A 27,510-nucleotide genomic window follows, 5' to 3' on the forward strand; every position below is an offset into this window, starting at 1 on the left:
ATTGTCTCCTAATTACCTAGGAATAATTTCTGGCATTTTTAAAATGCCTCAGAGAAACCGCGAATGTATCAGGCGCTTGCAATAACCACTGATGTGGATTCGACATGCTCGGGACACGTAGAGAGGCAATGTTACTGCTAATGAAATGTGGCCGAAAATAGTTTTAAATGAGCCCGTAAATGGACTGTAAGCGATAGAAAAGGAACATGTCAGTCATTACTGTTAGTATGGATTTTTGTATTAAGCGGTGAGGAGGAACATCAGCGCTCGCGCATGGGCGTCGCGTGAAACGGTCGTTACGCCTCTCTGAGAGTCAACCCCGGTAATGAAGTTGCAAAAGGGCAATATTCAAGGTAGAACATTCTGGAACGAGATCAATGCACAGGTTTGAATAGGTCTTATCTAAAGCGAGCGTGTGCATGGGCGGCCTCCTACCCGCTATATACAATGCTCTGGTGTATCGGATACAATCTCACTGTTAATGAAGACAAGGCCTTCTCGTGTTTTGCCATCGCTGAACGGTTGACGGATTTTTCCTCTTTCTTCACTTTCATGTTACTGATACAGATTTACGTTCTGCAATAGCGGGACGTGACGTCTTTAAGACGAAATCACTCTCTTTTTTTTCTTTTTTTTTTTTTTTACCTTTATCTTCCTTTATCATACCCACATGGCGCGAATAGAGACTTAATAAGAATTGATATGGTTTAGATAAAAAAAAAGCCAGGCATACAAAATACGGAATAATGCATAATTATTAGTGCTTTAACCACACAGGAAACAAGAACACTGAGGCTCAAAGGATGTGAAACATGTAAAACGTTGCCTTTGGAAACATTTTCAGCGGGGCCCTCAAAGACTCACAACCCATCAAATGTGATCAAATTTGCCAAAACGGCATAAAAGCGTAATCGTGTTTTTGAACGGTAGTAACCATCAGAAGGCAATAAGCTTGTTCAGAGAGAAGCGGAGATGAAACAATCTCCATATTCCTATTCCTGTGTAATCTCAGCTCGCTGGGAGCACAATAAAAAACAAAATAGTCATTCATTTCTTCATAGAGGACTGTGTCTCATATACCATAAGGGTTTTTTTTTTTTTGGCTTTGTGGGAGGGGGGGGGGGCATAGAACTAGTTTACATATCCAAGACCACTGATTCAGACCTTTTTGTTCACACATACAGCCCCTCCGGTTAGAACCCCGATTATTTTAGGGTTGCAGTGCACGTGTGAACGGGGCTATAGTATTTGCCAAATCCAGTATTGGCGTCATAAGTTTTTAACGGTGTGAAACATGTGAGAGGAGGAAGTTTTGGTTTGTTACTCTTTTAGATCATTTATCTCACCTTTTGGTTTTGGTTTTTTCTTTTTTGTTTTTTTGGTTTGTTTGTTTTTGGCTTTGGTTGCAGATAAACACTAGTGTGGCGGTTTGCTGTCTCTCTCTCTCTCTCTCTCTCTCTCTCTCAGTCTCTCAGTCTCTCACACACACCCACATACACACACGCCCACACACACACACACACCTACACACTATCTTAGAGAGGTATTTGTATAAACAGATTTGTTATGCGTCTCTACCGAGACTTTCACGAGCTGAATGTTTGTAAAAATGTAGTCAAATGAAATAATTATAAATAAAGCACAATTTAATAAAAAAAAAAAAACAGGCCTGAGGGACCAGATGTGCAGAATCTCCAGGTCTTCAGTACATGTCTGTTGTCTGCTCGCTCTTAGCGAAAACCAATAACCCCACCGATGACACAGCCCATAATACAATCCTTTGATCTGGCTACGTCTGTGTTATTGGTTCTGTGCGAGGCTAAGAACTTCTTTCACGCGCCGAGTCCTTTTTATAGATTAGTTTTAGGAATGTTCTGTTCTGTCTTGGACCTGGATCTTTTCATTCTGAAATAGCTCGGCAGCTGGAACAGTTCACAGTCATTCACAAGCTCAAGCACTCTCAGGAATACGGTGTTCTCTCACGTCACCCTACCAAGGGTTAGATTTTATAGATAAAGTATACACACTGTGTGTGTGTGTATGTGTGTGTGGGTGTGTGACTGCTCAAGTCTCAGTGAAGAATGACTGGCCCTCTGTCATCTGTCACTCTATTTTTCTCTCTCTTTATCTGTCTCTGTCTATACATCCATCATCTGTCTCTCACTCTTTATCTGTCTGTCTGTCCTTATATCTATCTATCTATCTATCTATCTATCTATCTATTTATCTATCTATCTATCTATCTATCTATCTATCGATTAAGGTGTGTATTGGACCACTTTTTGTGTCTGTATCTGTATTGTTTTAGATAATAAAATTACTTGTACTTGTACTTGAATGGACTAGAAACCCAAAGTGGGGGAGTTTAATCAATTAGACATAGTACCAAAGAAAAGCCATATATATTATGTATGCCTTTTACCATTAATAGAACAAAAACACTTCCTATATGAGAAAAACATATCTTATATACTAAAGCTAAGTGATGGCCTAAACCCAAATGTCAGACAACAGTAACCCAAAATGTAAAATTTCAGAGACACACATAGTTCAAAAACGACCAGCCTGACTACCATCCTCCTCTGTCGGTGATATTATTTCAGTTAGCATAATATTTTGTCGACTGTTCAGATGCATTTGTTATTTGTTTTGAGGTCACTACTCGTGTGAACTAGCTTGAGGCATACCCCTTCTACCTTTGAATCACTCAGTCATTCAATCAGTCAGTCTATCAGTCTATCTCTCTCTCTCTCTCTCTCTCTCTATCTATCTATCTATCTATCTATCTATCTATCTATCTATCTATCTATCTATCTATCTGTCTGTCTGTCTGTCTGTGTATTTGTTTATCAGTAGGACCACTGTCACTGCAGGTATGTCTGTCTGTCTGTCTCTGTGTGTGTATTTGTTTATCAGTAGGACCACTGTCATTGCGGGTATGTCTGTCTGTCTCTGTGTGTGTGTGTGTGTGTGTGTGTATTTGTTTATCATAAGGACCACTGTCATAGCGGGTATGTCTGTCTGTCTCTGTGTGTGTGTGTGTGTGTGTGTGTGTTTGTTTATCAGTAGGACCACTGTCACTGTGGGTATGTCTGTCTGTCTCTCTGTGTGTGTATTTGTTTATCATAAGGACCACTGTCATTGCAGGTATGTCTGTCTGTCTGTGTGTGTGTCTGTGTGTGTGTGTGTGTATTTGTTTATCAGTAGGACCACTGTCACTGCATGTATGTCTGTGTGTGTGTGTGTGTGTTTGTTTATCAGTAGGACCACTGTCATTGTGGGTATGTCTGTCTGTCTCTGTGTGTGTGTGTGTGTGTGTGTGTATTTGTTTATCAGTAGGACCACTGTCATTGCGGGTATGTCTGTCTGTCTCTGTGTGTGTGTGTGTGTGTGTGTGTGTGTGTGTATTTGTTTATCATTAGGACCACTGTCATTGCGGGTATGTCTGTCTGTCTGTGTGTGTGTGTGTGTGTGTGTGTGTGTGTGTTTGTTTATCAGTAGGACCACTGTCATTGCGGGTATGTCTGTCTGTCTGTCTGTGTGTGTGTGTGTGTGTGTGTGTGTTTGTGTGTGTATATTTGTTGATCAGTAGGACCACTGTCATTGCGGGTATGTCTGTTTTTTTTCTGTGTGTGTGTGTGTGTGTTTGTGTGTGTATATTTGTTGATCAGTAGGACCACTGTCACTGTGGGTATGCAGCTCTGTGCCTCTGGTGATAGACGACCCATCTCATCCTTCAACTGTTATTACGCCTTGGCATTACAAACTGATGCCTCACTTCTGCCACTAATCATGTGTACACTGTGTGTGTTTTCCCACTTGTGCTCCATAGGGACTATCAATAAACTAAGAAACTCATTTATTTCTCACAGTGTGGCTTCACATTCTAAACCGCTGTGCCCACAATAGATATCATCACTGTATTTATCTACTTCTGTGCTCTCTCTCATTAAAGCTCGGGCGTTGTATCGCAAGGATAATAACTCAGACACGTAACAATTGTGTACAAAATCCTGGTAATTAGGTTAATTAATTGTCCTCCGGACTTCCTGTTAATTTAGCTATGTTTACGTTTGGGGGGGGGGGAAGCATGGGCGTAGTTCGTTGCCACGGCAACGGCTTTGTGATATTAGAGGCGTGACAAAAGCCATTTGAATTCAGTTGCGGTTGAGTTTTGTTTTTGTTCCGGAGAGGATCTGGGGGTTTTTTTTCTCTTTCTTTGTACTTCACTGTGGAATTTTTTTACCTTGTGTTCAAAAACGTTGCACATTTGTTATCTGTTGACTTCACTAGTTTAGCGGAGCCTGGCTAACACCAGCTCCTTTGCCTCTCCATTATTGCTCCTACGTTATCTATTACACTGTAATTCTATGGTAGTGGCCATTGATACTTGATGTGATGTCAATACAGTAAAAGTCTTCCATTTCCTGTCGTGATTTAGGCAAAGTTGCATTTGCAGAGGTTTTTGGTCTGGCCTTTGGCCAGAGTGGACCCTTTTTACCATCACCTGGCTGACTTTGCCCCCTACACACCTGATTGTCATGAACAGACGTTACACTTCTCCAGTAGATGGCTACACATATCGGCACAGGATCGACTACGTCATTGTAGAGTAAGTTTTACATGGATATAGCCCAGGGAAAGAGAGAGAAAAACTATTCTGAGATGAGAGAAAAAAGAAGAAGCAAGAGAAGAGGGAGGACCACTACAACAACAATAACAATAAAATAATAAAAACTTCCAAAGCCATCTTTCATTTGGCTTGAAATACAGTGACCGGGTTTGTAACGACCTTGAAAGCTCACAGAGAGGTTAAACTGGATCAGGAACCAGATCCAGATCCACCTTTCTTCACGTTCCCTGTTCCCTGACACAGTTGCTTTCTTGACGGGTCTTTTTGAGGAAGCTTGCGGTGCTGTCTCACCAGCACACTGTAAAAGTGTGAGTTTGCAGACTCTTTAGGGGGTTGAGGTGTTTAATTAAAGAATTTCACAGAGTTCAGGACATCTCAGTCAGTCTGTTGGTCGGTCTCTCAGTCTCTCTCTCTGTAGGACGACGTACAGTGGAAGGATTAATAGACTAAGATGTCAAAGACTCCACAATGTCTTCTGGTTAAGCTTATGAGGAAAGTTTTATGTTGTCAATCAAATCAGTGTCAGAAGATAGCAGAATGAAGTATGTTTGTGTGTGTGTGTGTGTGTGTGTGTGTTCACGTACTCGCACACACATGTATGAAAAATGAGGGGGGTGGGGTCACTTTGATACCCAGTCCATCCTTCATTTTAAAAATGGAATCTCAGCTATACAGTAGCAAGTCTGTGGTCATTTAAAAAACTACTGTAAGGACCTTGAGACGGATATACCATCAAAACACTAGAGTTTCTGAAGCTGGGGTAGAAAACAGGCTCACTGATTTAAAAGCACACAGACGATAAATCCAGTGTTGAAACGGCACATGAGGTGACCTTTCCGTTTCACTGTCCCTGTGTGGACGCGCATCGCTGCTCATTAAAGCGAAGAGGTTTTTACATAAATCACAGCATGAACGTCAACTTTTTGTGTGCTTCGCGTGTGCGTTCCAGGACGGTTTGATCAGCATTTTGATATGGCTAACGCGAATAGACGAGGAGGGCAGGATATTTTACTCCGTTCTAATTGGCCTTCGTGTCTTACCAGAGACAGCAGGGGTCCAGTGTTTCACAGCCTTGAGGATCCGGGCAAGATTAGGCTATCGCTGAATTCACAGTATCAAAAGAAATCAAAAGAAATAAAGAAGTATCGGCTTGCGGTCAAAGTTACTATGCACAGATTTTTTTTTTTTTTCTGTTTCTGGAGGAGACGCGCACGAGTTACACAGTCGTTCGTAGGCGTCTTGGTAATTGCAACGTACTCAGGCGTCAGTGTAACGGTTGGTCTAGTCGATTTTAAACGTCAAATTACTAAATTTCTTGGTCGTGGTGGTTCCGTAGATGAGGAAAGCAGCAGCCTACTGCATGAATGTTGATACAAGATATCCCGCTAATTGAAAATTTCCATAATTCACTGTACCGTTTTCTGCGTTTATGACGCATTTCTGATTGACTGTGAATAGTCTCCTTATCCACAACTGTTAACACAGTTGAGGCGCACTGAATAGCGCAGTGAGTGGCGCGGTATTTGCTCTGTGAGTGCGAATGAGAGACAAGCAGCCATGACATTTGCCTTTGGCAGTGATTAATTACGCTCCGGAATGTAAACAACGCCGTTTAATGAAACTCGGAGATTTTTTTCGGATGAAGGACATCACCCCGAAAATCAATACCTGCCAGCCTGTGTTTAGGCATCTAATTCCGCGCGTGATTGATCTCTGTGGGAGCAAAACGCTAGTAAATCATTGGCCCGGATTCAAACAGCGTGCTTTGGTGACTCTTATTCAAGTAATTCTTAGCTGAAACGGACACTTCTCAATCAAAAGACAACTTTAATATTATCCTGTCAAAATAGAAACCACAATGGCTACTACTTACTGTTCAGATAAGGCTGTGTGATATAAATAGAATGTCGATTGCCCACCACTTGTTTCTACTGTAGAGGAGAAACATTAATTTCATCATCACAGTTGTGATTCAAAGTTGTTTAGGGATTAATTGTTTGAATGAAATGATTAAATGTTGACTGAATTCACATTGTGTCACGCTATTATGTCACATGCACATTATTGTGTGTAATGGCATAGCCTTGCAATACTGACCTTACATCAGTAATAATGTTTAGAAACACAAAGTTTGAGATAAGGCATGTGGTTTAGGTAGCTGATCAGAGTTCAGCTGTATGAAACTGAAATTTAGTGCTTCCAGTCCAGTTTGCCATTGATGTTACTTTCTCACAACAACACTGTCTCAAACTGTTTTGCTCTGTCACGCTTTAATGGGAAAAATCTTCCAAAGGCCTTGGAATCCTACCAGAAAAAGTGTGTGAGTGTGTGTGTGTGTGTGTGTGTGTGAAGATGAGAATCTATCAGATAGCAACACCCTAGTAGGTAAGTGAGTGTTTGATGGGTGATTTTGGATAAGATGCCCTGCTGAGTAAACGTGTGTGTGTGTGTGTGTGCGGGTGTGTGTGTGTATGTGTGTGTGCGTTCGCGTGTGTATGTGTGTGTGTGTGTGTGTGCGTGTGTATGTGTGTGTGTGTTCGCGTGTGTATGTGTGTTCGCGTGTGTGTGCGTGCGTGTGTGAGTGTGTGTGTGTGTGTGTGTGCGTGTGTGTGTGTGTGCGTGTGTGTGTGTGTGTGAGTGTGTGTGTATGTGTGTGTTCGCGTGTGTGTGCGTGTGTGTATGTGTGCGTGTGCGTGTGTGTGTGTGCGTGTGCGTGTGTGTGTGAATGTGTGTGTGTGTGTGTTTGTGTGTGTGTGTCTGTGTTTGTGTGTGTGCGTGTGTATGTGTGTGTGTTCGTGTGTGTGTGCGTGCGTGTGTATGTGTGTGTGTGCGCGTGTGTTTGTGTGTGAGTGTTCGCGCGTGTGTGTGTGTGTGAGCGTGTGTGTGTGAGTGTGAGTGTGTGTGTGTGTGTGCGTGTGTGTGTGAGTGTGGTGAAATTCCTCCATTTCACTCCGTCTGCTCCTCTCCATCTGTTTCTCTCATCTCAGAGCATAACGCTGCTAACAGTTTCTCTCTCTCTCTCTCTCTTTCTCTCTCTCTCTCTCTCAGGATATCACCACAGTCTCCCTTCCTCTCCATACTCCTCCTCCGGACCAGAGGGTCAGAGGTTACCTGCGTCAGGTGCGCTGTCCTCAGAGTTCCTCAACCACGGCATGTCGGTGAAGATCCTTCTGCTGGTGTGTAACGCAGCTGGATCAGGCCAGCAGGCAGTGAGGTGAGAAACCGGGCCAACTGGATTTGTACCAGTACAGCATCTGGTTGTGTGCACGCTCGAGTGTGCATGTGTCCATTCAAGCATGTTGAAGCTTGGTGCGAGTGTCGGTGGTTACCTACATCGGGTGTGCTTTCATCGCAGTTTCTGAACCATGGCACGTCAGTGAAGATCCTTCTCTTGATGTGTGCTTGTGTGTGTGTGTGTGTGTGTGTGTGTGTGTGTCTAAATACCTAGTGTCTATGCATCATTCTTTAGGCATGTTCATCAGCAATGGGAATAGTCACAAAAAACAGCTCAATACCTCCTGACCTTAAGTGACCCCCACCAAATTCCACTTCTCTGATCAAAATTTTCTGATCCAAAGATGGTCCCTGACTCAGTCACAAATCACTTACCAGGACAAACAACTTTTTCTCCAACCTGAACTTTTTCTCTCAGGAATTTGAGTGACAGTGAGACGTTTGACAGAGAGGAGTAATCTCCCAGACAGATGTATCATACTGACAGTGACCTGCAGTGATCAATAATCCTCCAGAAGAAATCCAATCTGGTTCTCAGGTCTTTAGTTTCCTGAATGTCCCCCGTAAGTAGATTTTACTGTCACCGATGTGGAGAGCATGAAGACGTCTCGCAGGCAGCCGCGGCTGCATTTTGATTGGCCCATTAGCCGATGACCACCTGGGATTGAACGCTGAGAATGGCATTGCTGAGATGGAGCTAGAGTATGGAGAAAAAGCCATGCGAAAACGCATGGAGGTGTAGAAATCACTTCTATCAAGTGCGATTCCAGCCTACACAGCCAGCAATGCATGGAGATTTCTAGAACCATGTGAGAATTCGTTGACATTTGTAATTTGTTGTGTGACAGTCCTTGGCCAGATCCTTTTTTTTTTTTTTTCGTTTTTTGGGGGGTTTTTCTTGAGTAAATTGACCGATTGCCCAGTCTCACAATTCTTAAGGGAAAGGTATACGTGTTCTTACCTAAAAATATCCGTCAAGCCAAGTTTCACAGGGGTTGTGATGGGGTGAAACCGTAAAGCGCCAAAAGATTTTAACTAGCCCAGTCTTGGCTTCTTACTCTCCTGTTGTTTCTGCGAAAGGATGCTGATTGTTGAAGGTTTGTGACTTAGCTGTGGCTCTTTACAGGATGTATTGAACTCTCGTTAATATGGTTGTTTTAAGATTAAAAATACTAAGGTAAAAAAAAAAAAAAAAAAAAAACGAAAACATTGTGTTTAAACGCTGCAGAATTTGCTTCGCGCAAATCAGACATGACTCAGATGTAATTCTCTGTTTCTCCGCGCGACGGAACGGGTGGAGAGGAGACGCTAAGACCTGGAAAAAGTGACTCAGTCACTCGACAAGATGCATTAACACTCCTGTTAACGGAGCTATTTTAAGGCTGAAATACGAGGGTGAAAACGTTCAAGAAAAGGCTGTGCCTTTTTGTGTAAATGCTTTCTCTTTTTTTTTCCCCTCGCACCTTTAACCACAGATGTGAGACGACGGTCGAAGGGAAACGCTGATGACCCCACGTAACCCTGACATATTGCTTAGGATTCAGTCTCGTTCGAATTTTAGCAACAAAGCAAAGGACAGGTGGAAATGAAGGAAGGCGGTCGTTTTTGAGGGCGCCGGGATGGAAATGATCGTACGGACACCTCAGACTTACAGACCTGGTAGAGTTTAGCTTTGTGCTTGTCATTAAACGGCAGCTGTTTCCAGTCCTCATGCAATGGCAGGGCCCACGTACTCAGAGTTAAAATACCCATAATCCTCTTTGCTTTGGATGGAGAAATGAGCTGCCCTCATCAGAACCCAGATGCACCCTCTTCTAGCAATTTCTTCCTATTAATCTGATTTCATCTGTTTGCACTTCATCCAACTCTTTCTCTCTCTCTCTCTCTCACACACACACACACACACACACACACACACACACACACACAAAATGACTTTGTAGAGAAATTTTGAAGTTATATGACTTTGCATAATTGCACCCCATTGTAGTACATGTCCATTCCGAGCACAATTCAGGAATAATTCCCTTCGCTCCTGAATCAGTTAAGTGTTTCGCTGTCTTTCGCACTTTTATTACAATCATGGATTCTCTGTCTTTAGCTGGGCTGCTTGAACTCCATTTACATCTTGTTAAAGAGAAAAAATTCAGCTCAGCACTTTGCCGATACCATCTCCAGAGAAGATTCATTCACTCTTACGGTTTCTACTGCGGCGCTCATGTTGAAGTAATAAGACGCGAATAGATATTTGTTATTAAGATTATTGACTTGTCACGACTCGTTCATTTACACCTTCTGGCACTGAAATCACGAAGTGCCAATTATTGTGCGATCGACCACCTTCAACTGTATTATCATATTTATAAAGTGGAACAGCGGGTCTATTTAAATGCCTATCAAACACGCTAACGCTGAAATGAAACAGGTGACAAAATTCAGTGAATTTCGTGGAATTAGTTAAATATAGCTACAAAGGAACGTTACCTGGTCACGTTTCCTATTAGGCGAGATTGTAATTTAACGATTAAAAAGAAGAGCGCGTTCCTCGAAATGGTTTCCTGTCAGTTGACAGATAGTAGGTTATGTGGATTAATATAAAGAGTCGTTCAAGCCATGGCGTCATTTTTAAGAGCTGTCGTAAGTACGAGCTACAGATTTACAGGCCTATACTTTGACCCAGCGAAACACTATCGATACCATTACGTGAAAAAATGCGCCAAGTAAATATAGTTTATATAAAAATGTCCCTAAATTGTACTCTGTTTCAAACACAGGACAAACGACGCGTTTCCAGTTGCCTTTTTCTCTTCGTAATGTACCGTTACACACCTTCTCCCACGCTGCAAGGTAATGAGATGATCATGAAAACCAACAGGAAAAAAAAAGAAGAAACGAATAAAAGATGTATAGAGATATTAAAAGTTTTAGACGGCTCCTGAATATGAAAGTCTCTCGGTGCGGCGGCTCAAACTCATTTAGATTCATTTGGAGTTATTTGCTCCTTTATGAGTGCTTGGGGATTGGAGCCGAGAGGATATTTCATTTTTACCGATATCATCGTTATGTGGCCCCTGAGTTTGCCACAGACAAATCAAACGTGATTCAAAGCAATGCATTCTCCATTTCTCTTCGCCCCACGGAACGGCCAGATGAGAAGATGAGACACTGGAAAAAAGTGACTCAGTTTTCATTGCGTGATCTTATCACTTCTCTCTCTCTCTCTCTCTCTCTCTCTCTCTCTTTCTGAGATAACGTTTCTGGAGAATGTGTCAGGGGGGTGTTGGGATTTCTTAGAAAGAGGCACAAACAGGGAGGGGGGGGGCTGAGTTCTTTATTTGCTTTTGGTTTGACAGCTTCTCAGACTTCAGGAAAAATCTGAAACCCTATCCCCTCTCTCTCTCTCTCTCTCTCTCTCTCTCTCTTTCTTTCTCTCTGACTGAGAACACTTGTTTAGCGCGGTTGGAATTCTGTCTCAGTGCGTCTGAACTGGGCTGAACCTAAATCAAGCCCCTTTGATACCTTTGAATTGAATCTGTGATAACCACATTCATGGTCCAAGGACTCCTGTGCTGTAACTGTGCCTCCTGTCTATGGGGCTCACTGAACTAAACAGAGTGACATAACCAGCCCAACTACACCCACAATAGCAGTTTAGAAGCGTCAGAGATTCATTAGGAATGCTTGTCTTCTGGTTCTTTCTGTTCCTCTTAGGTTTTGGGTGGTATAGTTTGACTCAGGAGAACACGCTCAGTTGCTCAGATTTCTTCTATAAGGGGAGATGTGTTTGCCCAGTACTGCACACAGTCTGAAGGTCTAAAACAGGAGGAATGTGTTTATGTGTTTGTGTGTGTGTGTGTGTGTGTGTGTGTGTGTGTGTGTTTTGTACTGTGCTGTTCTATATTGACATCTGTTTCTGGCCGAACTCATACATAGGTCTGAACAAATTCCATTCGGGGAAAAGCTATGAAACCCGCAGTGCAGATGTTCTAAATGATTCAAAACATGATTATCGAAATCACTATTTCGTTTAAAAAAAAAAAAGGGAGAGAGAGAGAGAGAGACATCAGTCGTAAAAGCCAGTCATTAGAGAGAATTAGCTCCTTGTTTAAGCTGTAATATCAAAGGCCTGTCAGAGACAGTAAACAGGACAACTCCCTAGAGCGTCGTGGATAAACCAAGAGAGACAGAAAAACGCGTCAAATCCTTTTTCTGTATTGTCACTGAAAACTGTCATCTACAGTGAAAAACATGTCTCAATTACCCCAAAAAGCTCTCTTCAGTAGTCTGTTTCTCTTTGAAGTAGCTGAATTGACTGATTTCTGTTTACATCATAGAAAAATAATCCATATTCTTTGATAGTGCGCTCTCTCTCTCTCTCTCTCTCTATCTCACTCACTCCTCTGTCCAAATTGCCCCATTGAGTTGGTTGGCTCTTCCTATTAGGTTGACGTTTCACAATCTACGTATCTGGTATCCATACCATCCAAATTTTGATACACCTGATTCAAACTATCATCCAGTCAGCAAACCCTCTATTTGCCACAAGCCTTGACCCCACAACTGGCACGGAATATTCCGGTCCCCTCGAACACCGTCCGTCATCCAACAAACATTCTCTCTACCCCTTTAGATTGAGAAGAGACAACCCGTCAATCAGATTGTTTTTTTGTTTTTTTTCGTTGTGATAATGAGTATGTGTTGATTAACCGTGAACTGGTGCATCTAGGTGAAGACCCTGTATGAAGCTGCACTGTCTGCCGTTTACTGAAATCGTGTCCTGTCCCTCAGCAGTTTGGAGAGGACACAAACGTCAGGGACAGCAACCGGTTTGGGGTTTTTTTTTTGCTTTTGTTTTTTGTTTGGTTTTTTTTGCGGATTCAAATGAACGTCTCTGCACACGTGCCGTCTGCCCCTGAGTCGAACCCACTGAAAAAAAGAGAGAGAGAGAGAGAGAGGGAGAGAGGGAGAGAGAGAGAGAGAGAGAGAGAGGGAGAGAGAGAGAGAGAGAGAGAGAGAGAGAGAGAGAGAGAGAGAGGGGGAGAGAGAGAGAGAGAGAGAGAGAAGGAGAGAGAGAGAGAGAGAGAGACACCGATGCTGTAATTTCCAGAAACATTTCTCGGTTTTTACCTGGGGCGAGAGCTTGAACAAACAAATACACACACGGCAAGAAAACATCAAAGCCTTTAGTGCAGAAGACCAAGAGAAGAGCTGTTTAGTGTCGCCGTCCAAGTTCCGTTTAGGGAAAACGCTGGAGATTGTTTCGGCTCCTCTCCAATCCTCAACGCAATTAATTGTTTTATTGCACACGCCGCACGGCTGCTCCCTCTCTCTCTCTCTCCTCCTCCTCCTCCTCCTCCTCTTTATTTGTTTTGTTTAGTCTTTATTAATTTGGTCAGGTCCATTAGGAAGCTGGGCATAGAGTATGTAATGTTTTTTTAAAGAATGTTTGCTGGAAACCCAAAATGTCCCCTAGGAAAGTTTGTCATCAGTGTCCTGGGATATTACTTAACACAGCAGAGAATGGTATCACCACTGATCCATTAAATGTACCTTTGGTATTCTCATGGTTATACTGTGAATGGAAATGTGTTTGTTAGTGAATCTCATAAGACTGAAAGCCTATGGGGTTCTTTTTCTTGACTGTTCTCGCTCTGTTTTCTGTGTTGTGTGTGTGTGTGTGTGTGTGTGTGTGTGTTTTAACATGCTCTAAAAAAGCTTCAAATACAAAAATATCAGTCATTTATATTACATGAACATGTGCATGTACTCACACACATACACACACACAGTTCTCTCTCTCCCCCTTTCTTTCTCTCTCTTTCCCTCCCTCCCACCCCGTCTTTCACATGTACACCAACAAAAAGTCCATCTTTGTCTCCCTCTGCAGGTTCGGCCCTCCGTTCCTGATGAGGGAGGACAGGTGTGTGTCCTGGGACCAGCTTCAGCAGAGCATCCTCAGTAAACTCTACTACCTGATGATCAACGGGGCTCAAGCACAGGTACCCTCCCCCCCCCCCCCTCACACCTCACACCCCACCGACAGGTGCAGCTCCCCCCACGTCCAGCTCTGTTACCGCGTGGCGCCAAGGAGGGTGGGCGGGGGGGGGTTAATGGATCACCTCATGCCCACCAGCAGCAGTCCACCTGACCCTAGTTAGCGTCGGCGGTTATCGCGGTTGTTGTCGTCAACACAGAAACGAGATGTGGGGTAAACACGGAGGGAGCGACTGCCCGGCGAGAAAACGCGCCCAGCTGTGTGAGGCTGTCAAATCAATTATTTACTCCTGCGACGCTCCCGCGTTCCTGCGTTGGCTGATTGCCACGCGGTGTGGCGTTGAATAGCAAATAGTTCATCACACACACGCACACACACACATACGCACACACACACACACCAAACAGCATTCTAATTAGCACGCCACTTGTTTGTCCTTTTGCTGGCTGGATGAGGTGGTTTTGAATTAATGGTGTCCATGCCTCAGGCTTGACATAAGGAAATGGCCAGATGATCATGATCGTTTGACATGGGATGGTGTGTGTGTGTGTGTGTGTGTGTGTGTGTATACGCGCGCATGTGTATGTGTGTGTGTGTGTGTGTGTGTGGGTGCATGTGCGTGTGTGTGTGTGTGTGCGTGTGTGTGCGTGTGTGTGCGCGTGTGTGTGTGCGCATGCGTGTGTGTGTTTGTGCTTATGTGTGTGTGCACATGTGTGTGTGTGTTTGTGTGCGTGTGTGTGAGTGCGTGTGTTTGTTTGTGTGCGTGCGTGTGTGTGTGCGTGTGTATGTGTGTGTGTGCGTATGCGTATGTGTGTGTGCGTGTGTGTGTGTGTACGCGCGTATGTGTGTGTGCACATGTGTGTGCGCGTGTATGTGTGTGCATGGCTGTGTGCGTGCGTGTGTGTGTGTGCGTATGTGTGTGCGCGCGCGTGTGTGTGTGTGTGTGTGTGCTCGCGCGTGCTCATGTATGTGTGTGCATGCCAGTGTGCGTGCGTGTGCGTGTGTGTGTGTGTTGTATAATTGTGTAAATGGAAAATGAATAGGGAATCGGGGGAGAAAGTTGTCTGACAGAGTCAAGGTATCAATGTAGAAAAAAAGGCGAAACGGAAGACATGCACGCAGAGAGAGAGAGAGAGAGAGAGAGAGAGAGAGGGGGAGGAGGAGGGGAAGGGGAGGACATGTAGAGAAAAGGAGAATGATGAGGAAAAAGAAAGAGAGAGAAACATGAAGTGATTCTATTGAGGGGACGTGTAAAGACTCGGTGCCTGTTGATTATTCCCTCTTGATGTTTGCCCCCATCGCTGCCTCCTGTTCTGCAGCCCCCCCACCCCCCCGTCGTCCGTTTAATTAAATCCTGGAGTATTTCATCAGCACACGGAGAGCGGAGTCACCACGGAGAACTCTTCTCACAGACCCCTGGGTGACGTCAGCAGGTGACAGGCACACTTAGCCACATCAGTCACCTGTCATCCGCCGGCTCCTCTTCCCTTACGGTTAAAGCAACACCATTACGAGTACAGGTTCGGCGTATTAGCGCGGAGAGAAAAGACACCGACCGCTTTTTTTTTTTTTTTCCCTTCATGTGTTCTGTCATCTGTTCAGCCTTCTGCCCATCTGTATGCGTCTTTATAACCACATTGCTAAATGTTTATATGGAGTGTACGTGTGCACACTTTCTCTCTCCTATACACACACACACACACCCCTTCACCCTCACCTCAAATCAGCATCTGCCTTCAGGTCAGAATTGACCAAGAATAAGAGATAGCATCAGGCAGACCGTACAAGGTTTGCCTCATGGTCGATAACTTTAGTCATGCACATTTAATGTATACACTTCTACTCTGTGTCAGGAGTGTTTATTTATTTATTTGTTTTCTTGAGAAGCTAGCTAAGACCCTATAAGAACATCCTTGCGATGGTGTCTATAGTGCTGTTTGGTGATTTTAATTTCACACTCTGTTCTGCGAGTAATAGACAGAGACCGTGATGAAAGCCTCACTCTCCCTTTGAGAGGGCTCTTACGCATATCATTAACCTTTATGACCTCACAGACACGCGGAGGGATATTCTTCCCAGGGCTGGGCCACTATATTTGGATTACGACTAATATTAATATGTCGGAAAGGACTCACATATAGAAATCCGATAGGGGAAAATTACCCTGTGGTGTCATTTCTCCAGCTCTTCTGTCAGATTATGTCTCTGTCTCTCTCTCTCTTTCTCTTTCTCTCTCTCTCTCTCTCTCTCTCTCTCTCTCTCTCGCTCTCTCTCTCTCTCTCTCTTCACCTTACTGTCTACACCATTGCACACGTACTGGCAGCGTTAATATCAGTCTTCTTTAAGAAGGTTCCTTTCTACAGATCAGATCGTAAATGTTTAGCTTACAGAGTACATGCTATGGCTAAAGGAAAAAAAAAAAGAGTGGAGTAATTTGTACTAGAATGTTCCGTGCAGTTGTGCGGTGGTAGTGCACCACGGCCGCGCCGGCCGGGCGTCCTGTGTCCTGCTGAAGAGGTAACGCACCGATGATAACGCTGATTTCGACACCTGTCAGAGAGCAGCGTCTGCTCGCGTTAATCTGGAGAAAACACTTCAGTCCTGTGAGGAGACCTGGTCTGGTTGAGTTACTCACACATTGCACCGGCAGTGGCCTTTGTGTGGAACAGGGAAAGTTTCAAGGTCGTGAGGGTATGTTGTAGAACTGAAGGATACATGAGGCAGAAGACCAGGGGTGGTCTTTAACAATTAATTCTTTAAACCCCCCCCCCCCCCCCCCCCCCCCCCCCCCCCCCCCCCCCCCCCCCCCCCCCCCCAAAGGAAATTGAGTGACGGGCATCTATGTGGACGTTGGGATACTCTAATGTATTGGGTTGAATTGCAAATAAAAGTTGACTATGCTTTCTACCTGGCAGTTAAAATCCTGACCTCTGTTTCTAGACCAAACAGAGCAAGTCGCTGGGCAGGTGAGAGTCAGACTGACAATTTATTAGTGACTGGTGGAAGATCTTCAGGTGAAGTGAATCCCCTGAACCCTCATCCCCTTGCTGTGCTCTTGCCGTAATGTGGTCTGCGTAGATAGCGCGTTGAACAGAAGAGTTCAGGCATTAATTTTTCATGTTTCAAGTTTGGACTTTTGGTGTGAACATTTTCTTGACTGTGTTTATCTGTGCTACCTCTGTTTCACAGTTCTGTGAGAATACAGGGTGTTGATTTTTTTTTTTTTTTTTCAACTGTAAACAGATAACGTGAGTTTGTGTGTGTGAGTGTGTGTGTGTGTGGTAGGTGCATGTGTGTGAATCGATTCTGCTTGTGGGTCAATCCCACATATTTTTTGTCTGTGTGTGTGTGTGTGTGTGTGTGTGTGTGTGTGTGTATTTCATATCTTATTTATATGGGTGGTCTCTGTGATCACACACACACATCCATCACGTTCTCTTGAAAATGGAGCTTAAACCAACAGTGAACCTGCAGGTGACAGACAACTCAACATTAATGCTTTTTTCCACAAACGGGGCTCATTTACTTGAGTGGAGGAGGCCTGTGTAATCCCTTGCAGAACCGTCTAGTAATACCCCAGTGTGCACACATCGTGAGTGCTGTCATCAGGCAGCAAGAAGAGACAGAAAATGCAAGTCTAGAGAATTCTCTTAGGAGTAATTATCCTCAGTTAGTGGAGAAAAGGCCACAGAACTGGTCAACCAATCGCTGGATCCTGTTTGACATTCTGACCAATCAGAGAATCTCTTAGCAACATCATAATACACCTCAGTTTAGGACCCGTTTAGGGGCCTGGATATAGACGTTTTCGCAAAGTTGTTCTTTTAAAAATATTTTTTAAACTTAAACCTAAAAATACGTTCTGAGTGAAGATTTTGTGTGCCAGAGAAGCAGTTTTGAAGAAGTGAAATTTGTAAGAAGCAGAATGCATTAGTTTTGGACAGTGTTTTGAATATTATTTACAAAAGAAGGGGTTTATAAATTATGCTATTAATATTACTTTATCTTTACGTGTGTTTTCGAACTCGTTTGCTTTGGCTCTGGGACAAGGACTCCTAGATGATGAGAAACTTTCACAGAAATGTGTTTAATGATGACTATCTCAAAGAAAAAGTGAGTACGAGTCGTCAGGCCGTTTAAGGCATTCCCAGCGACGCGATAGTTATGGGCACTTCTGCCCAGTAAGTCACCCTTTATCCAGAGAGATCAAGATGGAACTTTTTCTGACCATAACAGAACCTAATATGGACACATCATCTCTGCATGCCTCATAAACTCTCCTGAGGTCGGATTATGTGGTTTTGTGGTTAAACTATTTAAGGCAAATTTATCTGTTGCAGCTATATCACTTTTTAGATTCCCTTCAGGTAGAAGCACTAGGTTACGCGTGAGGCGCCGCAGCTCAGTCGTAATTCCCAGTTCACAATTTAAGCTGACTTTCGGTCGGTGTCTTGATTCATTGCCAAATAACTCTCCCTTCTGGCTGTTTCGGGAATAGCTAGCAGTGAGCATCGGTTATTGAGGGCCCCGTGCGGTTGTAAAGTGCGCAAGTTGCCAGTGTGTTCGCTTGAAACTCAGTTGGAAACCACAACGGTTAGGCGTTAATACTACAGTTTTTTTTTTCATTCTGATGGTTTCAAGACATTTTTCCCAAATATTTGGGCTATTTCAGTTTTTAAATGGCTTAAATAATGAACTCGATGCCCCAACCCCTTTGTCTGGAGATTTACGGTCTGGCAATATGAGAATATGAGGCAATATCGCGCCTATTCATGCAATCATGCCACGGCAATTTGGCGCATTTTTTTTTTTTTTAATGTGTTTTGCTTCTTTTTTTCCAGGAAGCTCTGTCTGTTTTCGTCTCTCGTGAATGTATGACTCACGCTCACTGTTTGAATGTGCACAGCCGTTTACCCAGCGTTTAACATTAACTGAGGAGAGAGAAAATCGATTTCATTTCGACAGGGCTGCTTTTCACCTCAAAAGTGGATAGAATCCCTCACAAAACTTAGTAGCCTATAGTAAACATACTGCAAAGGAAAGCAAATATTAGAAGTTTTCTTTTCATCGCAGCTCTTGGGTATCTACAATCAGATAATCCAATTTAATCATACGAGTCATATTCAACCTATTGGAAATACGAATCTTTTGGAAAATGCAATAACTAAAAAATGCCAGTAGAGGGCACCGTTCCTCCAAGAACTGTGACGATCCTACTTCGTATGCTTAGGCACTGAAAAAAAAAACAATAAAGGAAAGGTTTTTTTCTCTGTTTTGTGAAGGGATACCAGGCAGCCCACAAATGTGCGTGCTTCAAACCCAGACATTTCATACCTTGGTAGTGAATCATAGACAAGTTTGATCAGCTTCATAGTGTAATTTCCTCCCTAAAGTCCAGAAGTGGACTATGGTACAATGATTAAGCATTGATTTATCTGAGTTATTCTGAACTAGACCAGACTTTCAGTTCAAATCATTTTTATTCTTGGGCCAAGGCAATCTAATCAAGTTATTGAATATATAGCAGAGAGAAAGAATGGACAGATAAGAAACACTGAAACATTTTTAACATTGCACTTACACACACACACTCACACACACACTGGTGTATGCAATTCATTGTAATCCAGTGTCTGTCAGCGATGAGTAACTGTGGAGCAATCTTTCCATCATGCTTATGTCAGACACACACACATGCACACCCCCCCCCCCCCCCCCCTCTTTAAAGCAGTACTGTCAGTGTACTAGTATGGGAGATGTTACATCAGTCAGATTTTCAGTGACGAATGTCCATGGTGAAACAGCCTACACTTACATGCCTTTAACACACAGACAGACATGCGCATGTGAAACAGTTTTTTGTTAATAGTGAATCTCGTCTTACTTCAGCGTCCCCGCTCAGTATCGGCTGTTCTGGAGCTTCTGGTGGTGGACTGCACATCTGTAGGTCTCGCGTTCTCTGAGCAAAGTGCGAATTCACTTCGCTGAGAGGTATATTACAATTCGAAAATGTCGCTCTTTGTGTGTGTCAAGGGCTCCCCCAAGGGGTGGCCCGGGGAGGCCGTGGCCGCCATCCTAAAATTACTGGCCATCCCACTTGCCCCCCCAACTGACAAGCCCCAGTCTCTCTAATCTCTTTGTCAGGGCAAGGCTTTAAAAACTGATGCACGTCTAAGGCGGAACGATCGAGGTTCTTGCCACAATGTTGCAGGACACTTTTATAAGCGCACAGAATTCCCTTGGGTTTTTTTTTTTTTTTTGCCGAAAAAGATTCTCATTTTGATTCTCAGCACAGGTTCAACACGTGTTGAGGTTAGTACTTCGGTGTTGCCAGATGTACGATATTTATCGTATTTGTACGATAATTTTGCCCTCTGTACGATATACGATCAATAATGTCAAAAGTCCTATAATGTACGATCATTTGATCGTTTCGTGGCACAGTATTAGTGTATGTATTAGTAGTTGTAATCAGTCTAGGCTATCTCATCTTAATTCATTTCCTGAAATGATCAGGATGTTAAAATATGGATCCTATGTCTGCGTTTATGCATCTCCTCTCACGTGACGGCTTTCCAGGCAATCGTGCTAAGAAACTGAGTATGAAATCTGATATGTGGTGTTTTGTAATTGCATCAGAACTTTAGGTCAGACATTTTTGCATCTGTAAGTCATTATTTTATTCTATAGAATACAGATACACTCAGAATTATAGCCACCTAGAACCTTGACATTTGAAATACAATTTCTCTTCAAGGCTATGATTCAGAGGATGGAAGACACTTGTAAATAATATAAAATACGATATGCTGCACATGAATGAAACCTTTGTTGCTGGCTAATAATTAATATTTATGTTTCAGCAACCCCCACCCTTGGTTTATTGGTGATGGTGCATTCAAATTGGAATTTGATAATCTGATATTCACATGAGATCAGCCAAGGAATTAAACAGTTTGCAATTTATTATACAATGTAATATAGTGTCTTTACCTTTGTATTGACTTGCATACCATGAAATTCTTCTATGCTGTGTAGCCATTTTATTGTGCCACCCCAAGGTTTTCACTGGCCCCATCCGCCCCCCTCCAAAACGTATTTTCTGCAGGCGTCACTGGTGTTTGTGTGTGTGTGTGTGTGTGGGCGGTCTTGGGATGTGCGTGTGTGTGTCAGGTCTTGTGTTGGACTCAAAAGGGTTTAATATGGGAAACGGGGTACAGTTTTCCAAGGCAAAAGTCTTTCGGTACAATAGCCAAAATTTGAAATCCAAACTACAGGCAGAGGTCAAACCGGGAAAGCAGACAGAGCCAGGCAGACGGTCCAATCCGACATTGGCGAAAACCAGAGACAGGCAAAAGTTCCAAAACCAGAGGCAGACAAGGACAGGCAGGTAGAAAATACAGTATCAGTAGGCAAAAAAACTTGCTCAAAAAACAGACTGACATCAAACTCACAAGGCAGGAATAAAGAACAGAAATGGCTATAACACCTCACTGGGAAACATGGTACAAACTGACAAACAAAGGCTAGAACAGGCAGGATTTAAATAGACAGACTAATACAACTGCAATGAGCAACAGGTGAGCACAATGACACTATAAGTGAGGGGCGGGGCCAGAGCACATGGAAAACCAAAATAAACAAAAGCACATGACCAAAGAGCAAAAACAAATGACAACCAAAACCAGACATGACCAGCAGGGGCACAACAGAGAAAACAGTTCACGCAAGAACCCTGACAGAGTGTGTGTGTGTGTGTGTGTTATATGTCGTCAGTCAAACGCTTTAGTCATTAAACAAGGAAAAGCAAGTTCTATGTTGGTCTGCTTGTCCAACCAACCCCTGGGCTTATTTCAGGAAGCAGGTTTAGTGAAAACTCAGAGTTAGTTAACTTAGAGTAAGTAGTAAACCTCCTAATAGAAGAGCCCTATGGCTTTGTTTGAAGCCACAGGACTCTTCTATTAGGAGGTTTACTACATTCTCTAAGTTAACTAACTCTGAGTTTTCACTAAACCTGCTTTCTGAAATACCCCCCTGCTAGTCGCGTGTGCTTGCGAGCATACACACACACACACACACACACACACACACACACACACACACACAAACATCAGCCAAAGCAGTATCAGTGTGTTTCAGTGATCTACAGAGAGATGATGTGGCTATAAAGCTGTCTCTCTAAACTTGACAAAAACGAAAAGCTTTGAAGGTTTGCACATACCATACAGTTTCTCAAAAAAAAGTTTATTCACTTCATTCGAAACCTTGAGCTTGAGTTTGTGTGTAGTTTAGGAGTTTTAAGAGGTGCCCACCTACAGGGCATTCTGGGGCATCTCAGGTGTGACCCTCCAGACCTCCCACTGTAACTTGTCAGGTCTCGCACCAGTCAGTTCTCTTTACACTGCAGGTGTCATCACAACCAGCCCTAAGAAAATTCTCACAACTTCCCAAAGCCATGTCACACTTCAGAGTCTGATAGAACTGACGAGTGGTGTGTCTGTGTGTGTGTGAGTGTGTGTATATATGAGTGTGTAAGTGTGTATTTATCTGTTTGTGTGTGTGTGAGTGTGTATATATGTATGTACGTGTGTGTATACAGTCAGCCTTCGGTATCCACGTGGGATTGTTTCCAGGATCCCCCGTGGATACCACAATCCGCGGATGCTCAAGTCCCTAAAATGGCGTAGCATTTGCATATAACCTACACACATCCTCCCGTAAACTTTAAATCATCTTTAGATTACTCATAATACCTCATACAGTGTAAACGCTATGTAAATCGTAATATACTGTATTGTTTAGGGAATAATGACAAGAAAAAAAAGTCCAGTACATGTTCAGTACACACCCGTCATAGGCCCAACTACGTTGCAGGCTACACGTCAGCGACAGCATGACATTTTCTTTCTTTCGACTCTTACAGATTGCTTTCGTTTAATGACCTGAAAGGGAAATGGGTAAGAGATCATGTATAGTCCGCCAGTCACTATGGAAAAATAAATCCCCACAGGACGAACAGGATCCCGACGCGCAGCGAATGTCGCCAAATCGCTACTGTAACAATGGCCACTGTTGTCAGATACAAATGACCATGAATTTCCGTTATGATAAGTGAACGGACTACTTGCAGAATGATATGAAAGATGTTAATCAGAAGCACAAAACCCGTTGCCAACGGCAGTGGTCATTAATTTTTTTCAGCGGTCATTATCAAGAAATATCGGACCTCCGAACGTTGGGATGGCCCATTCAATTCACAGTGGAACTTTCTGCAGCGTTCTGAGGAACCACATAATAAGTAGAATAAATACATAGTTCTTTTTGGAACTTTCTGAATTTTTTTTTCCCCAAATATTTTTGATCCGCGGATGGTTGAGTTTGGTGTGTGTGTGTGTGTGTGTGCGTGCGTGTGCGTGCGTGCGCGTGTGTGCACGTGCAAGCGCGAGCAACAAGGGATTGTACTCCCATGGGAGTCACTCACCACTGAGACACATTGAATCACATTAAATTTTCCAAGATCACATACATTCTTGCAGCAGATGTGTGCGTGACGGTTAAAGTATTCATGTGATTTTCCTTATCAGCCCATTCTATGAGTCAAACACCCGCAGAGTAGAAATCAAAGATCTGAAGAGAAAAACACAATTTTGCAAAGAGAAAAAAACCCCAGTGTGACCCGAGAATAAAAAAGGTACATTTAGAAAAATTCACACTCCAGCTACATGCCAAGTTTCAGTTTTCAGTTGTTGTTTTTGTGTTGTTTTTTTCTCCAGGCTTTTGTTTGGTTAAATTTTTAGAAGGACTGAGACAAAGGAATTGTGAGGGTTCAAATTCTTGCACAGACTCGTTAATAATCGATTTCCATGAACATTCACCATTGTAGCCACATTCTAAATGCACCTTTAGAAATGAGTGCTTCAACTGATTCCCTAATTATTTTTGAATCGCAGCAATTCTTTTGTTAACAATGTGAATTCAGGGAATCTATGCCGAGTCACAGTCAAATGGGGTTTTTTTCGTTTGTTTTTGCTTTTGTGTGTGTGTCTGTCTGTCTGTCTGCTTGTCTGTCTGTTAGGGCTTTAGAATGTTCTGTAAAAGTTCTCTCTTTCTTTCCCAGAATTCCAGAGTGCTGTTTAAAATCCGTGTTGTTGGAGGGTCTGCGTCTTACAGCTACCTTTCTCCTCAAGATGGACGACCCCTTTATCACCCCGCGGTCGACAGGTGAGAGAGAGAGAGAGAGAGAGCGCGAGGGTGAAAGAGAGAGAGAGAACGAGAGAGAGAGACAATGATTATGATTGAAATGCCCATGCGCTCAGTGCTCTATAACCTTTGTAAGCATGAGTGTGGTAGAGGCCACTCTTAACCTTGAGCCTCCAAATCCCTTTGAACAACAGTGTTAATACATTTGTGTTTAACTTATATGTGCCTTTAAGACACACGTACAGAGACGTGAAAGACAGAAAGACTTTGAGCAAACACGATTGACTTCTGGAACTGAACAACATATCTGTGAAGTTTTCTTTGGTTTAGCTCTTACAGAGTGTCGGTGGGTTTCATAGGAAGGTTCACTCAGAGTCACTGAGGTGATGACAGACTCAGGCTACGTAAATCTCTTCACTGTTTAGGGTCAGTAAGGCCATTAAGGGGAAGAGAGTGAGCTTGGCGATTTAAAGAGATAAAACCGCGTGAAGCTCTTGAAGAGAAAACACCTTTATATATATATATATATATCTCGTGTGTGTGACTCCTTCTTCACATGTGTAATTTAGCTCTTTAGTTTAAAGAGGTTGACAGAGCCTTACCTCAGACAACTCAATGAACAACTCAGCTTCACCTCGCTGTTCACCAAAGCCAATTATGCCACTTGTGCTAAATCAAGCAGTAACGACGAAACAATGCGTTCGGGCTCAGTTTGCCCAATTAACAGCGAGGTAGACGCGTGGAAAATGCCTTCAGAGGTGCATTCGTTCAAATTCAAGCCTTTTGCCACGTCTCGCAAAGACATAGCAAGATTCAACGTGTCAGTGCACCGGATACCAGTCAATTACCTCTGGTACTTTCTCTCGCTCAGAGGTGCAGTTTTCGTGAGGGGTGCTCCACACATTCCCCCCGTGCTTTCTGTCCTCCGCCCCTTTGCTGAATTGTTTCCTTTTAAAAGGCACGTCCATTAGCGGGCTAATTGCATAATCGAGGCAGACAGCCGTGGAGATTGCGTTAAGTGTTAATAATTAGCCGCTTGCGACGGCACGAGACGGACGACAGTTGAAACGCAGATAATCATCGGCGGCAGTCGTGTGTCGAGCGGAAAAAACAGGGGGGGTCTGGGGGTTATGAAATAAGATTCACTTGCACGGGTAACTTATACATACACACACACACGTAAATAAAAAGATATTGATATAGATAAACAACAGTCCCAGACCTATAGAGCTACAGCGAACACCAACACTGCTATTAATGAGTTTTTTTCTTTCTCATTCCTGACCTTTGACACACTCACCCACAACCTCCGACCCAGGGCCCTGTCAGGCTATTATGAAAACATCTATTGACATAAACAGATTTGACCTGAGTGTAGCTGAACTGTAAAAAAGACATATGTAATAATAATAATAATAATAATAAATCGCACATTACAATCAGATATTCCAGTTTGTTTTCACATGAAGAGGGCACACGTAAGCACCCACACGTACAAACTAGAGAGCTGTACAGTCACACGTGACAAACACGTGTCTGAGCTGAGAGCGAGGCGTGTGTGTGTGTGTGTGTGTGTGTGTGTGTGTGTGTGTGTCAAGCTTTTCTCCAGTTGTTCTAAGAAAAAAAAAATGGGATACAGAAGGAGATGAGACATACAGAGAGCTATTGATTTGTCTGTGCACTGCTGAAAACAGTGAATCCACCGTGGACATTTCCAGTAAAAGAGCAGAGTACTTGCAGAAGAGAATTAGCCCAAGGACAAAGACACATCTCTCTCTCTCTCTCTCTCTCTCTCTCTCTCTCTCTCTCTCTCTCTCTCTCTCTCTCTGTTCCTTTGTAGGTCAGATATTGTACAAAACTCACTTTTCCTTCCTCAGTCACACAAAAGCAGGAACGCGCGCACACACACACACACACACACACACACACACACACACATGCATTCACAGGTACCCAAATTCACTTACACTTGTATGTACTGATGCATACACGTACATGCAGATATACTGATCAAATTGAACATATGTCCCAAAACACCTTTACACACACTTTTGCATGCACATGCACATGCACACACACACACACACACACACACTTACGAACCTCGTTCTTGAATGCTTAACGTTCTCACTGTGGAAAGAGGAGAATAAAAGCTTAAGGTCATGAAAGGCTCGTTGTACACAATGTTTCACTGTGTGTCTCTAAAGCGAACACTCTGAGATTCTCCATCCTCGTTTGTCAGTAGACAGACTTTCTGGAGAACGTCTGTGTTCTTGAGAGGGAAGGAGGGGATGTGGGGGGGGGGGGGTCTCGTTCCAGTGCTTTTCACTTTATACATCATAAATTTCACCTGACATAAACCTCTGAAGGTGAGATCCAATTAATGCCGGTAGGTGTTGCAGGCGTAACTGTTAGCTAGTGCCTGCAGGTTGTGAGTGTTACATTTAGTACCTTTAGGGTTCAAAATGAAATATCTGACAAGCCTGACGAGAAAAACAGTCCTCGCTCTCCGTCGGGAAGCAGCAGTTTTTTATTTGATTGCAGTCAGTTGCCCCTTTGTTTTTTGGGGTTGCTTTTTTTTTTTTTTCCATGGAAATGCCCTTTCAAAAGACATTTTAAACTAATCCAGGTGATGAATTAATGTTGGTATGAGAAATCGTTTGTCTGACTACAGAAAATCAGCCTTGTTTTCATGGAGTGGGTGTTATTGTTTTCCTGTAGTTGGTGGAAGTGCTTGGTAAAGGACTAACAAACATGCAAATGAACAAATTGTATGCAACATACTCAAAAAACTATACACTTTAATTCTACTCAAAGGATACACTTTAATTCTACTCTAAGTATACACTTGTGAAACTATGCTGTGTTTCTGACTCTCTGACTCTGTGTATGTGTGTGTATGTCTGTGTGCATGCATGTGTGGGTGTGTGTGCCCGTGTGTGTATGTGTATGTGTATGTGTTTGCGTGTGTGTCTATTCACGTGGGCGTGTGGGTGTGTGTGTGTGTGCATGTGTGCGTACGTGTTTGTGTGTGTGTGTGTATCTGTATGTGTGTGTGTGCATGTGTGCGTGCGTGTTTGTGTGTGTGTGTGTGTGTGTGTGTGTGTGTGTGTGTGTGTGTGTGTGTGTGTGTACATGCATGCATACATGTGTGTATGTATGTGTACGCGTGCGTGTGTGTGTGTGTGTGTATGTGTGTGCACGTATGTGTGTGTGTGTGTGTGTGGTAGGGCTCTGAAGATGTGTGGTTCAGGTGGACCTCCACACGTGAAGCTGATGGTGGAGTGGGAACATCGCATTAAAGACTGGTGAGCTCCCCCACTGATTCAGTTTCTCTGAAAGTTCATTATTAAGCAATAAAAAGTCATGTTTGATAAGTCTCACTGACTTGGGTTTTTTGAGGACACGGAGGAAAAACAAATGGCTCAATCTTTGTCCCTACAAGTGC

The 27,510-nt window shown here is 43.3% G+C and overlaps 1 protein-coding gene across 1 annotated transcript in view; it reads left to right on the forward strand.

Moving 5' to 3' along the window:
- Positions 1-27,510, forward strand: part of usp43b (ubiquitin specific peptidase 43b) — an 81,298-nt gene that overhangs the window by 44,750 nt on the left and 9,038 nt on the right. Inside the window, exons 7-10 of the mRNA XM_030793787.1 lie at positions 7,682-7,847; positions 13,755-13,866; positions 23,980-24,083; positions 27,293-27,370. Of these exons, the coding sequence (XP_030649647.1) occupies positions 7,682-7,847; positions 13,755-13,866; positions 23,980-24,083; positions 27,293-27,370 (460 nt within the window). The remainder of the gene's footprint in view (positions 1-7,681; positions 7,848-13,754; positions 13,867-23,979; positions 24,084-27,292; positions 27,371-27,510) is intronic.

Source organism: Chanos chanos, chromosome 16, assembly GCF_902362185.1.
Source record: "Chanos chanos chromosome 16, fChaCha1.1, whole genome shotgun sequence".
Classification (NCBI taxonomy): Eukaryota; Metazoa; Chordata; class Actinopteri; order Gonorynchiformes; family Chanidae; genus Chanos; species Chanos chanos.